We start from the raw sequence: 14,340 nt of genomic DNA, 5'->3' as shown, positions 1-14,340 counted from the left end.
TCAACCTTCCTAATGCCGCGACCCTTTAATACAGTCCCTCATGTTGTGGTGACCCTCAACCATAAAATTATTTTCGTTCTTCTCTACACGATCCATTGTCATGGGATGGTTTGCTAATGAAAATAATACATAACAATAGCTTGAATAATACAAAAGATGATACATGACATAGTTCAGTCAATACAGTTTCCTAAACCATCGGAAATATGTGTTTTCCGATGGTCTTAGGCGACCCCTGTGAAAGGGTCATTCGACCCCCAAAGGGGTCCCGACCCACAGGTTGAGAACCGCTGCTATAGACTCATCCAGACCCTACCTTCCAAACAACCCTAAGTTTTATTTAAACAAAGCCTTTCTGTTGTTGTTGTCATTGTCGTCATCGTCATCATCATCATCATCTTTATTTGTATCCCGCCTTTCGCTCAATGCTGAGACTACTGTTGAGCTCTCTCAGGCCGTGGCCTCTCTCTACTCAGGCCAGAAGCAGTGGGTATTGCCCTCAACTACTTCCTGGTTCCTCCCAGAAAGCACAACCCACTCAGGCCAAACCCAGCACTTCTTTCTTATTGTTACATGCACGACGGAACACGGGCAGGATCTACACAACTGCTTTATAACGGTACTGAAGTGTACTGACAACTGTTGGGTAGGGTGACCAACTGTCAGGATTTCCCTGGATTTGTCCTGGTTTTTGTTCTTTCCATGGTGTCAGGGGGGATTTTCTATAATATTCAATAATGTCCTGGAATGACACACCTTCCCCTTTTAGGCTGCCATTAGCACGGCAGGAGGGAATGACATGCTTTCTTGAGGCACATCATTCCCCCAACCCGAGCTCCAATTGAGGTCTTAAAGGGGAAAGTGGGTCATTCGTGGACATTATAGAAAAGGCCCCAATTGGAGTGGATGGTGGTGGTGCAGAATGAAATCCTTTCCCCTCCTCCACTCCAATCGGGTTCCAATCTTTAAGGTGGCGGGGGAATAACGTACTTTCTGCAGGACTCAGAAAGCTGCTTCCCCACACACACACTAGGTGTCCTCTTTTTTGGTTTCCCAAATATGGTCACCCTACTGTTGGGGCCCAGGACACCTTCCATATACTGTTTTCAAAGCGTTATATCCTGCTTGGTGTAGATCTGGCCATAGTTAAGTGTACCAAGCTCACCCCGTCCCCAGGGGGAGAATATGACTTGTCAAACAAGCCATCAGTCCAAAAAAAGGGATAGATTAATCACCTGAGCCACTCGGTCCTGTGTCTGTTGTAAGCTACCCTTAAGGATCTCATTCAGTGGGCCATGAACTGGCCATCCACCAGTCTAGGTGTTATTCAGTTTGATTTCAATCCAAAGAGATGAACAGCCAATTGTGTGCGCCCACTGGAGTTCCTGTAGCCTTCTGCCCATAAGCAGCTCTTGAGAACTACCTGAGAAGGTGTTCTAGGAACTTGTGAGATTTTGGTAACGGCCTATACTAAGGAGTTACAATCATGAAAAGTAATTGCTCTTTCCTGACCAGCTTGCAAGAGTGAAGGGAACAACCCCCCCCCAAAAAAAGCAGTAGGACCACATGTTTCATTAAACAACTCCCATCTTCAAAAAGTAATTCTTAAGTTCCAACTTTGTCTCACTTCGAGAACCCCCCCCCCCAAAATGTATGCAACTCTTTTCATTAAAAATAAATAAATTCCAAAGTGGTGAACAAAATAGTAACAGTCAATACATGAAACCAACTTTAAACAGGATTAAAATAACAACATAAATGCAGCAGTAATGAAAAAATAATGAAGTTAGCGAAGACCAGCTGAAAGAGAAAGATCTCATTTTTTCTCCAGAAAACCAGCCAGTAGGGGGCTATATGGATTTCAGGACTGAGAGAACCCCATATTTCCAGATCCTTGACAGAAAAGGGTAGTTTGACCTCCTTATAAAATGGAACTTGGAGCACGGCCTCACTGCAGGGAGGGGAAATTGTTGCTATCCACTGTTATGAGACCATTTATTTATTTATTTCATTAATAAATGCTTTTTTCCTCCAAGGAACCCAAGGCGGCGTACATAATCCTCCTCCTCTCCATTTTATCCTCACAACAACCCTGTGAGGTAGGTTGGGCTGAGAGTCTATGACTGGCCCAAAGTCACCCAGTGGGTTTCCATGGCTGAGCGGGGACTAGAACCTGGATCTCACGACTCCCAGCCCAACACTCTAGCCACTACACCACACCGGCTCTCCGTGGAAAGCACTGCACATGGGGACACAAAACCTGTCCTCCAGCCCTGAGTTCAGAAGGACTCGCCTTAAGTGCATAAGGCACATGGAAAGTCCCCAAGGAGTCTTCTCTGCTCCGCACTCACACATCCCATCATAGATGGGCATTTTGCTAACTAGTGCTTACAGCCATCCCTACCCTGGAGTCTGCAGGCTTTTGTGGGTTGGCATCTAAGAAGCCTCTTTGTCTCCTTACAGAAGCCACCTCTCATGGCAGGCTTCCCTGCCACCAGGATTCCTCACAGACCCCTCAAGGTAGGTGTGAGAATGGATACAGGGATACAGCTAACTGTGTCTCAAAGAGGACAAATGGGGGGAACCACTGAAGAGGCAGGGAGGGTGAATTTCAGAGAAACAAAGCAGCTGGCTGTGAAACCAACATTTTAAGACCTTTTGCAGCTCTGGGGGCCATTAAACTTTGTGGTTGGCCACAGATGGTCTTATGGAAGAACTCCTTGGAAGCAAGAGCCTGTCTCCATACATGTGTGTGTGTGCGCGGAGCGGATGTGAATGGAAGGGAAAAGACACAGGGTGCGTACGGGCGACATGCCTAATAAAAATATATGTTCTGCGATTAATGTTCTGTTGCTTTTACCAGTAACTTATTTCCCCTCTTTTCTTTCAAATGCCGTCCAAGACTTAAGATGAACTTTTCAGCACAGCACTCCACGGGGGGCGTTGGGGAAGGTGGTGGTTTGGGCAATTTTCTGCTTACCTTGCACTGGACATTCCAGCGTAACGTTTGCTCCTGTTCTTGCCAGGATTGTCCCTCCAACAGGGACAGGAAGGTTCCGAAGCTCAGCACTTGTGACGTTTGTTACAGAAGGCAGTATCGTAGGAGCTTCTGCAAGAGAGAGAAGGAGGGAAGGAACAATGAGTAATTAGTCTTCGTCACACTCCAGCGTGACCGAGTAACAAAATCTCAAGGGGGGGGGGACCATGCAGACGAACGGGCTAAATTAGCACCCGTGTTGCTGAAATTTCAAATGCAGTGATGTTTGATTCAGCCTTGCAATGTGCTGCATATTTTCTCAGGATAGTCGAAAGATACTGTGCATACAATTGTCAAGTACTGACATAATTCTAAATATTATGGCTAAGGCCTCAGCTAGACCTACCAGGTCTAGCGGGACGGAGGGGTGAAGATCGTGGAATATTTTAATTGCGAGATCTCCTCCTTTGTTTACCCGCGGTGCACGATGACCTCGAAAGGAGAGGACGTCGCGCCCACCATTTTGTTGTTGTTGTTGTTGTTAAAGGAGCAGAGCTCACGAATGGTTGTGCGCAAAAGGTAAGTTTTTTAAAAAATTTAAATTAATTTCCCTGCTCTCCCCACCCCACCCGATGGGCGCAGAGCTCCTGAGTAGCTCCGCACCCCGTGCACGGGTCCTGCCTCCTTGCAAGTAACTGGAACAAACTGCTAGTGTGGAATCATCCCGAGACCATGGAAAAAGTGGGCTCAAAGGGGAGGGCAAGATCCTGGGGCAAGGGAGGGATCATGTGGACACACAGGTGCGATCCCAGGGCTCGCCCCAGGATTTCGCCCCATCTAGCTATGGCCTTAGTGTGTCATGTAGACCATGACTTAGTGTGTCATGTGAACCGTTCCTAACCAGGGTTAGCGGCCTAACCATGGCTTGGTATGTCGCCTGAACAGGCCCAATGTGGGATCCTGTAACCATGTAATTTGACTGGATAACTCACACTGTGTGAAAGAAAGCAATGTTTAGAGACATTTGTGGGAAAATTCACTGCTTATGTTGTGTGTGTCCATGTCCACTATAGTGTGGATATTCATTCTTGGAATTCTTTCCTCAATGTTATAATCCCCCCCTCCTTTTAATTATATTACAAATTTTTGTACTAACCATTATATATTTTTGCATGAAATAAAAACGGGGGGAATACATGCCACGGAGGAAGGAGGAGAAAATGAAGAAACTGAGAGATTGTTCATGATAAAGGTGCAAAGTAACAGCATGAAATACCACCTGCATAAAACAGTGCTGACGTTTCCACGTCGGAACCAAAGCCGTTCTCCACCACGCAACGGTACACACCCATTTCTTTCCTGGTTGGGTTCAGAATTTGGACTTTTCCACCAGCTTCCAAAACCACTCTGCAGGATGTTTAAAGAATGAGAGCAAAATTTATTGTTCCATCTAAAGAACATTTACTCAAACTCACTCTAGGCCAAACTAAATGTTTGGCTAATCACAGATAGTGTAGCTATACACGAAGCTTTTGTTTACTTTCATGCACGGACCCAATTCAGATCAGAACCATGTCACTCATGGATGGGGGAATCTCCCCCCATCCCCCCCCCAATTATATCCACCCACAGGGGAAACAAGAGTTTAAATAAGAAGAAAAGTCTCCATTGATTCCATAGCTACAATATGTATGATTAGCTAGACATTTAGTTTGGACCTCTGTTGTAAATGAACTTTAACGTCCTCTAAAGGCCTAACCACAAGTGATGCTACAGACAATAGCAACCAAGTTGTTGTTGTTATTGTTGGTATGCATTGGCCGGGGGGGGGGGAGTCCTTGGCACCATAGCATGTGGTCAAGCTAAGTTTAAACCTTCCAAAACCAGCTATGATCTCTGTAAAAATCACACACCCATAGCAGTTAGCATTAGGGGAGGGGAACCTCTCATTGGCATCCACAAAATCACTGCAAAAGGCCTTTCTCCACATCCTGCTCTTGGAAGCCTTACTGGTGGTAACACACGATGGTGCCTTTTTACAGTAGTACCCAAATTATTAAGTTCTCTGCCTTGGGAGATCTGCTTGGCTCTTACTTTGGTGATGTTTTGATGCCACTTAACAGCTTTTGTTTCTTTTTTAAAAAAAACACCACAAGATTTTAGTAGGCTTCTCGCCTAACTGATGTTTGATCGGCCTTCTGTCCCTTGGTTTCTTCCTTCATTTTTCCCCCTTTGGGATTGTTTGTAAAGAATTGTATTGAGTGTTTCAGTGTTTGTTGCAAGCCACTTTGAGTTGCTCAGCTAAACTGGATAAGTGAAATACAAAAGTTTAAAAACAAACGAATGCCAAGCCAGTTTCATGCCTTCAAATTCAGAAGGAACTCTAGCCTTCCTTTTCATAGGAATTCTGTTCACTTCCAGCAGTTCTTCTTGGGCTAAATCTAAATCATTGACCCTGTTCAGACAACACACTAAGCAATGGTGGTTAGAGTCATAGAATAGCAGAGTTGGAAGGGGCCTACAAGGCCACTGAGTCCAACCCCCTGCTCATTGCAGGAATCCACCTTAAAGCATCCCTGACAGATGGTTGTCCAGCTGCCTCTTGAATGCCTCTTGAACAAACACCCTAGGTCATTGGTTCCATTCCATAAGCATTTTGAGCTAAATGTTATGGCTTAGTGTGCTGTGTGAACCATGACTTGGCATGTTGTGTAAACCGTTCTTAACCATGGTGGCTATATAACCACAGTTTAAACACACTTGCTAACCATTGGCTGCAGAAGGGTGAGCAGTCTAACCATGGCTTAGTGTGTTGACTGAGCAGGCCCTATGTTGGCCTGAGAGCTCTGTGGAGACATAGGCCTTAGCTAGACAAGGCTTTATCACGGGGCGAACCCCAGGATCGTCCCTGTGCGTCCACATGATGCACAAGGGATCCCGGGATCAGGGAAGCCTGAGAGCTCTGTGGAAACTCACTCACATTCGACCAACTGGGTTTGTGCTTCTGCACAATTCTGAGAGTCCAAGGGCATCATAGTGTTTCTCGGTTGCAGGGTTGGGCAACTTATGGCTGCCCAGACGTTTTGGCCTACAACTCCATCATGCCTCACCACTGGCTATGCTGGCTAGGGCTGATGGGAGTTGTAGGCCAAAACATCTGGAGGGCCACAAGTTGCCCACCCTGATTTATTGAGTAAACAATATGTCAAAATTAATTTCCCCCGCCCCACCATCTTTGTCAGTATGTCATAAGCTTTCCAATGAAACCACGCAGGGAGAGATTGGTTGAGTGGTCTGGGACAGACAGCACTAGTTGGTTATAAGGTGGATATGCTTAATCTAGACAAGTAATTCAGTATTTAAGAGTAAAGGTAAGCACTTTGCCTAGGGGGGATATGTGTCCTCTTTTACAGAGGACAGTCTTCTATTTGAAGGACTGCCAGAGGACCATCCTCTCTGTTGAAGGCGTCCTCTACTTGAAGGGCTGTCCAGTCCAAGTCCGGATTAAAGATAAGGAACTATCAGAAGGATCAAAAGGGCCTTGAAGCTTTCCATCAACAGTCCATGGACAGTAGACTGAGCAGGCACATAGGTCATGCGGCCTCAGTCTCCCCCAATCTGGTGAGATGTACCATATTTCTATTTGGATAAGAATAATTACTTCTAAATGTACATCTATACATTGAAACTAGCTCATGCACATTTTACGCAAACCCATGCCTTCTTTTGTCCTCTATTTTGGAAATCCATGTCCTCTTTTTTAACAATTCGCAAGTGGCCATCCCAGGGTAGGTTCGAGTCAGCAATTTCAGATACCTTCCTAAGCTACATCCTGAGATATTTTAAAACAGAGCAGCAAAATAAACATATAGAATGAGTCAGATCCAGGATCTGCCTTCCACAAGAGCAAGAGATCTTTGGGGGGAATTGCTGCCCCCATCTCACCCCATCCAGCATGGTTTCCTAACTCTCTGTATAGTACAGAGACCCAATACATGCAGCATATATATTTTTTCATCAACAATAGCTAAAAACATTTGTGAATGTTACTATGCTGGTTTCCAGTGGCTTGTGACCCACAATTGGGTTGATGTCCATTGAAACATGGGTTGTAGCAGGATGGTTCCAAACATCCTTCAGAGAGAGGGATGGAGAAAGATAGAAAAAGAAAACGGAGAAAGATGTGTAGAAATAAAAGGGGAGGTAAAAAGGAAGAGATGTCGAGGAGCAGGTGAGTAGCTATGGCAAGGAATTAAAAATGGGTTTTGTACACAACGGGATTCAAAATGGATCTTGAGTTTGAAAAAAGCTTGTGCTTACTTGCTTTATAATCCTTGATAACTAAAATTTAAATGCTAATTCTATAGCTCAGCAAATGAGAGATTTTCCAATAAAGAGACATTTTGATCATCAATATTGGACAGTGATATCACATGAATCATTCAGAAAAACACAGAAGTGTGAAAAGATCTCATTTTACTTACTTCTCAAAGGACTTTAGCTCCATTCCATCTTTCGTCCAAGTATATTTAGGGCTGCCAATCCCAACAGTTTCACAAAGCAAATTTACAATGCAGACATCTTCTGTTAAAAAAACCGCACTCCCAACACGTACGGTTACGGTCTTGTTTGAATAAACCTTTGGCCCGTCTTTTTGCCTTACAATAACCGGTCCCTTCTGACCGATCGTCATTGCACCGCCTTGGGGTTTTGTGCTAAGGTTATCAGAGACCTCTGGAGATTTGCCAGGTTTCCTGGCAGGTAGCTTTTCCTCTTGTGCCTCCTTCGATTTTTCAGAAGGAGACCGTGGTGGCTTGGATAACTCCGCAATCAACTGATAGACAAGCCGGGATGCCAAATCGTCGTTGACTTCTCCGGCCTCAACAAGATGGCTCAGATTCTTGATCAGCTCCTCAAAATGTACCGTATCCATACTGTAAGCGCCAGGGAGAACTACAGCCTCCAGGCGCTTGTTTTGGAATTCGCGAGAGCCACGTTCCGCCACGGAATTTCTCGTATGAGCTTCCAGATGTCGCAGGAACGGCTGGTCATTCACTTGCCCATTGCCCAGATACTGCTCACTCTTCTGGCTCCACAATTTCCACATCTGGCTCATCTTATACCACTTTGCTCCAAAGCTGTTGGCCTCGTTGTGTTCTGAGATGGTGCTCTCCCCCGTCGGCTTCCGAAAAGCCGGCGGTTCTATTAGCCGGTTGTCGGTGCCAATGAGCTTAAGAACAGAGGTCTCTTGGGCTGAGCCGGCAATGCACTTGTACACGCCAATATCCGGCGTCTCAAGGCTGTTCACCTTGAGCGAGCCCGATTTCGTGACGCCAACCCGCTTAGAGATTGGGAGGCGCTGCCCGTCTTTCTCCCACTGGATCAGTGGCTTTTGAAACCTCCGGACCGGGCACTTGATGACAACCGACGTTTTTGGAAGCAGGTAAGCTCGGCTCCCAATAGTAAAATTAATGCGCTTCTCTTGCCTCGTCTGTATGTAGACTCTGTGGATACTGAGAATCTGTGGCCCGTGGGAAGGATACTTTCCAAAATGTTTCGGTTTCGTTTCTTGTTTTATCTCTGAAATGACAAAGCCATACTGAAATATAAGCACAGCAGCTGCTGCCTCTTTTCCTGGCTCTACCATCTATTTTTCTATAAGAGCTGGGAACATCATTTACCCTGAAGAGCTTCATAAGGTGACACATGCCTTAGTTACATCCCGATTGGATTACTGTAACGCGCTCTACGTGGGGCTGCCTTTGAAGAGTGTTCGGAAACTCCAGTTGGTTCAAAGAGCTGCAGCCAGATTGTTGACCGGGGTTGGTTACAGGGAGCACACAACTCCCCTGTTAAAACAGCTCCACTGGCTTCCAGTCTGTTTCCAGGCACAATTCAAAGTGCTGGTTATGACCTATAAAGCCCTATATGGTTCGGGTCCAGGTTATTTGAAAGAACGTATTCTCCCTTATGAGCCTGTTCGTGCTTTGAGATTTTCCGGAGAAGCCCTTCTTTCAGTCCCACCTTCTTCACAGGCACGCTTGGTGGGAACATGGGAGAGGGCCTTCTCGGTGGCTGCTCCGGTGCTCTGGAACTCTCTTCCCGGGGAAGCTAGGCTGGCTCCCTCCTTGATGGGCTTTCGGAAGCAGGCTAAAACTTTTTTGTTCAAGCAGGCCTTTGGAGAATAATCCAGCCCTCCATCTATGTTAATGTCTTATCATTTTGTTGTGTATTTTTTTAATTGTTTATGGTTTTGTTTCCCTCCCCCCCCCCCCCCATGTATATTTTAAACTTTGTAAGGCCGCCTTGAGGCCCAGCATTGGGCAAAAGGCGGGATACAAATATAATAATAATAATAATAATAATAATAATAATAATAATAATAATAATAATAATATTATCAGCGTTTATCTCAATCAAGCGTTGGACCTGGAAGACTAACATGCCAATCCTAAATGTGCTGATCTGGAATTAAGAGTGATTTCAATGGGACTCAAATCTCTGCTCAAAGACAGACTTGCATCTGAAGGCCTTGTCCTACTCATCTGCGAATGAGTAAAGATCGCAACCTAGAAATGATTCTCCCTGATATGCTAGATTTCTACATGTATGGAGTTGGGCTGCATTTGACTTCCTTTTCTTTCTTTTTTTAACATGGAAGCATATTCAAACATGCAATCCTCCAGTCTGCATTCTGAAGTGAAAAATATCACTGTTTCCCCCTAGTACAAAGCAATTGGTCCCTTTGTGTCATAGCAGCTATTACATCAATTCTTGCGTTTAACTCAGACCTGTTTGCATGGCTAGCAAGCAGCAACCAACACCACTCATACAAAGAGTGCCACGCTTAACAGGCATGGAAATATAGGCTCAAGAATGAATGTGGGTGTCACAACCAGCACAACTACTAGCCAGAAACACAAGTGAGAGAGAGTTCAAGAGCTAGGGAGTTAGAGACAGAAGTGAGCACCCCAACAGAGACAGAGGAAGCAGGAAGCAAGTCATGGAAAGGTGAGCAGAGCTAGTTGGGAAGGAAAGCAGGCTCATTTCCATCCATCTACTCATGCACAGCCTTAAATACCTGGAAAGGGGGAGAAGCAGACAAAAAAAAAGTGGCCCAGGTGGAATCACATCCCATACTCAGGTTGCACTGCTTCACTCAGTATTTACAGAAACTGACTAGCCCAAAGTATCGTATGGCTTTCATATGAGCCAGGTTTAATGTGATACAGTCCTGATTATCAGGAGGCGTATATGCATGAATGTCCGTTGCTTTAAGACTCTGCCCTTGTGATTCCGGGGAACTCGAAACATTTTTACAGCCAACGTTGTACTGTAATTTTTATCCGAGGGCCAAAGCAAAATGGATTCAGCAAGTTTTGCCTTCCAGTCCTGGTTGTTCAGATGTGGTGCCACTTCGACGATGTCTGGAAGGACGTAATGTCAACGTTACCCACATAGTCGCAATGTTTTTAAATACCAATTTAAAAATTAGACCTAAGATGCTTGCGAACGCTGATCCTTGATTCTGCTCTTTCATCTGTAACTGTATGCAATTGCTAACCTTATACTGTTGCAAACCATGTTGGTTTGAATGGAACTTTTTCCTTTTATTTGTAAAGAAATGCAAATGGTCTGTGGGCTAATTTTAAATAAGCTCTCTATCATCTACAGCTCATTTTATGGCCACATTTCCACATTCATCGGTGAACTAATGAGCATCTTGGCTATTAATTATGGCTAATGAGGATACCAGAGTTCGATTATTACACAGCTCCTAAGTCAAGAGTGCTCAGTGGTTTCATTTCTGTGCAATGTAAGTTGCCCCAGGTATGAAGATATTTTTTTAAAACGTGTGCTTTCTTTTAATAAGGATGCCGTTCAAAATATTTGTTTTAATGGAAATGTTCCAGTATTTAACTAGACCGTTTCCAAAAGCCCAGAATGCATGTAGAATACGTGTGACTTTAAAATTAAAATATTTTGAGCTGCCTTGTATTTACACTAAGCTATTCCAGCAAAAAAATCAAATAAAAAAAAATCAAATGCAATTTATGGTTATGAATACGTGCAAAAGCATTGAATTGGCAAGATGTCATTGTCATCATCATCATCATCATCATCATCCACACACACCCATGGGCAAAGCAGAGACTGAGATTGGCCTCTTGGTCAGCTGCGTGTGCATAGGTGGCAAGTTTGAGAGAGAGAGAGAGAGAGAGAGAGAGAGGTTACATTTGGGGAGCTAAAGGGCTGGAAGCAGATGTACAAAGCCTCTCAATTTGCCACAATGGAATTACGCATTAAGATCTTTGGTAGAAGCCTGCTTTGTTTCTCACTGCCATCAGAGGTGTGGTTGACAGTGACTTGGGACAGGACCTTCTCGGGAGTGGCTCCAAGGGTTGCATAACTCTCTTAGGAACACAGGAAGGCGGCATATGCCAGGTCAGACTAGTTGTCCATCCAGTCCACTTGTTGTCTACATTGACTGGCAGCAGTTCCCTGGCATCTCAGGCAGAGGACTTAGGCAGCTGGTGAATCCGCTCCAGATTTCACCTCTAAGGTGCTTTGCATAGGTGTCCTACTTTGCAAAGGACAGCCATCTGTTTGAAGGGCTGTCCGAGCCATATCCGGTTTAAACGTAAAGACAGAGCAGGAGCTCTGAAGTTACCCATCAAGAATTGGCACCTGGGCAGCAGCCTGAGCAGGTACATAGATCACCAGGTCACAGTCATCCCCACTCTGGGGAGATGTATAGAATTTCTGTTTCTATTAGTTATTATTCCTTACCTTTGGGATCTACCAAGTCAGACCATTGACCAGTCTACCTCAGTATTATTGACACTGGCTGAGTGTCACCAGAGTTTTGGACGAGACATTTCCTGGCCCTACTCAGAGATGCCTGAGACCCAGCCTGAGATTTTCTCCGTGCAAAGCAGGTGCTTTACTACTTAGAGATGTGAAGGATTCCTCCTTGCAACGCTGTCCAGCAACAGTCTACAACCTCTTCAAATGGGGACCCACCTTTAACTGAAACAATGTTTAAACGTGTCTTTTTCTCATTCTCTCTTCGTCTATACTGCAGGAATATGGGTTTAACATATTCCCACCCAATTTCCACCCAAAGGAACCCTGGGAATTGCTGTGAAGGGTGGCAGAAGGATGATTTCTAACAGAATTCTTAGCACCTGCCCTAAACTACAAATTCCTAGGATTTGGAGACAGGGTGGAGATCGGAAGTCATGGCAGATAAACTAGCAATGAGCTGATATAAATCTATAGTCTAGACATAATCTCTCTCGCTCTCCTCTGCCTTTCTACTTCTCTCTCTCTCTCTCTCTCTTTAAAAACAAATGTTGCGTTGCCATTGGTGCAACGGTGGACTGTGGATCTTGGCCTGCTTGCTAGGTAACAAAATGTTTTCTGCTTACTTTCACTCATTGCATTTTTCCTATACAGAAGTGTGTCCTTTAAAACACATTTATGATATGCAAAGTCTAATGTTTGCAGAACACACAAGCATCTGTCGTGCCACGTTTAATGCGTTGAGAAGCTGGACATCCATGTTTCAAAACAATGCCCATACCACCGCCCCTTGTACGTGTAGAAGAATTCCCTACTAATGCAACATTCAAATCGGCTGTGTCTGAGAACTGGTATTGACCTTTGCACCTTTGGACAAGCAGGAGTTTTGAGATTTCCTCTATATTCTTCTTGCCTTCTTGTAAATATCACCCAAAATCTGATTTTAGAGCTGAGCCACACAGTCACTAGAGTCATATGGTATAGTTCTTTCTAGATTGTGGCACAGTCCTTGTTCCAGACTATAGGTGAGACATCACATGGTTACATTTACCTCCATAAAAAAAACAAAATCCTGTGCAAAGAAAACTAGTATGTCATGGAGAATTTTTCCTTGAAGTACTAATTTTCTGCATGCAAGAATATAGGGGAACGTTCAACCATGTGTTCTCACCTAAGAAGGTATAGTCTACCAAGAGGTGTACCATATGATCATGTTGACTGTGTAGGTTGGCTCTGAGGTTGTGATTAAATAGTAAAACATGATTTGAGATGATAGCTATTTAGGCCTCCTTCTCCTTCCTTTTATAAAACATGTTCCCAAAACCATCACCACCCTTTTGTGTTTCTCTACATTATGTTTCTTTTTACAACAGCCAAAAGTTGACAATATTTCTTTTAACATCACTCTCCACCAAGCAATTTGCAGACTGGACACATTGCCACGCAAATATCCACAATTAATTAAATTCAGATAGATATGCAGCTCAAAAAATATTTTATTAAATGCTGCGCCAAGGACATTCCTTTAAGTCCGTGGAGCTTTATTTAAAGTGGTGTTTTGTACCTCAGGATCTTGGCATGTTCACTGGCAACGAAGTCCAAGAAAAGTTTCATATTATGTACGAACGAATAATTACTCTAGCTCCTATTTTGTTTGGTGAGTTGCTTTGAATGCGGAGCTAAAACATGTAGCCAAGCAGCGAGGAAAGGCCATTAAATTCAAGAATAGGCTTGCACTGGGGGCCCACACCTGCCACAAGGCCAGTGTTCCCCCAGCCTTTCTCTCGGTGAAAAAAATCCTGGTCTCCAAACAACTGCCACCAAAGTAGCTGCGTTGAGCTTTTCACAAGGCCTCCCAGCTGATCATTGGTTCAGAGAAAACTCCATCTCCACCATTTATTTATTTTTATTTATTTATCATATTTATACCCCGCTCCCAAGCCAAAAAAGGCTCTCAGAGCGGCTTACACTTAGCAAAAAAGACAGTCCCTGCCCTCAGGCTTACAGTCTAATAAAGACATGACACACAAGGAAAAGGAGTCAAGGAGGGAGGGAGGAGAGAGAGAGAGAGTCCAACAAGAGCAGACCATGATGTTTCTTCTGCCTGCTCCTGTCCCCTTGCTCTTTCTTCTTCCCCACAGGGCCAAGATGACAGTTTGCCCTGTGGGGGTGGGGGAAGAGTCCAACAGGAGCAGGCCATGATGTTTCTTCTGCCTGCTCCTGTCCCCTTGCTCTTTCCTCTTCCCCACAGGGCCAAGATGACAGTTCAGGCCTTAGCTAGACCTAAGGTTTATCCTGGGATCGTCCTGGGATTGTCCCTGCCTGCTCCCAGGATCCCCTGTGTGTCATTTACATGAACAGGGATGACCCCGGGGTGATCCCAGGATAAACCTTAGGTCTAGCTAAGGCCTTAGACTCCTTAAAGTTGAACCCTCAGCTCAAAAGCTATATATTCTCTCTCTCTCTCTCTCTCTCTCCCTCACACACACACACTCTCGCAACACACACATTCTCTCATAGACTCTTTCTCTCTCTCTTCAAAACACACACACACAATC

At 44.6% G+C, this 14,340-nt stretch overlaps 1 protein-coding gene across 1 annotated transcript in view; it reads right to left on the bottom strand.

Annotated features, from left to right (window-relative positions):
• ADAMTSL3 (ADAMTS like 3) overlaps window positions 1–14,340 on the bottom strand; it is a 268,514-nt gene that overhangs the window by 22,627 nt on the left and 231,547 nt on the right. Inside the window, exons 21-23 of the mRNA XM_063142573.1 lie at window positions 7,462–8,557; window positions 4,257–4,384; window positions 2,981–3,109 (exon numbers count right to left, since the gene is read on the bottom strand). Coding sequence (XP_062998643.1) covers window positions 2,981–3,109; window positions 4,257–4,384; window positions 7,462–8,557 — 1,353 coding nt within the window. The remainder of the gene's footprint in view (window positions 1–2,980; window positions 3,110–4,256; window positions 4,385–7,461; window positions 8,558–14,340) is intronic.

This window comes from Elgaria multicarinata, chromosome 16, assembly GCF_023053635.1.
Source record: "Elgaria multicarinata webbii isolate HBS135686 ecotype San Diego chromosome 16, rElgMul1.1.pri, whole genome shotgun sequence".
NCBI lineage: Eukaryota > Metazoa > Chordata > Lepidosauria > Squamata > Anguidae > Elgaria > Elgaria multicarinata.
The sequence above is the reverse complement of the archived record's forward strand: the minus strand, read 5'-3'. Positions and strand labels throughout refer to the sequence as shown.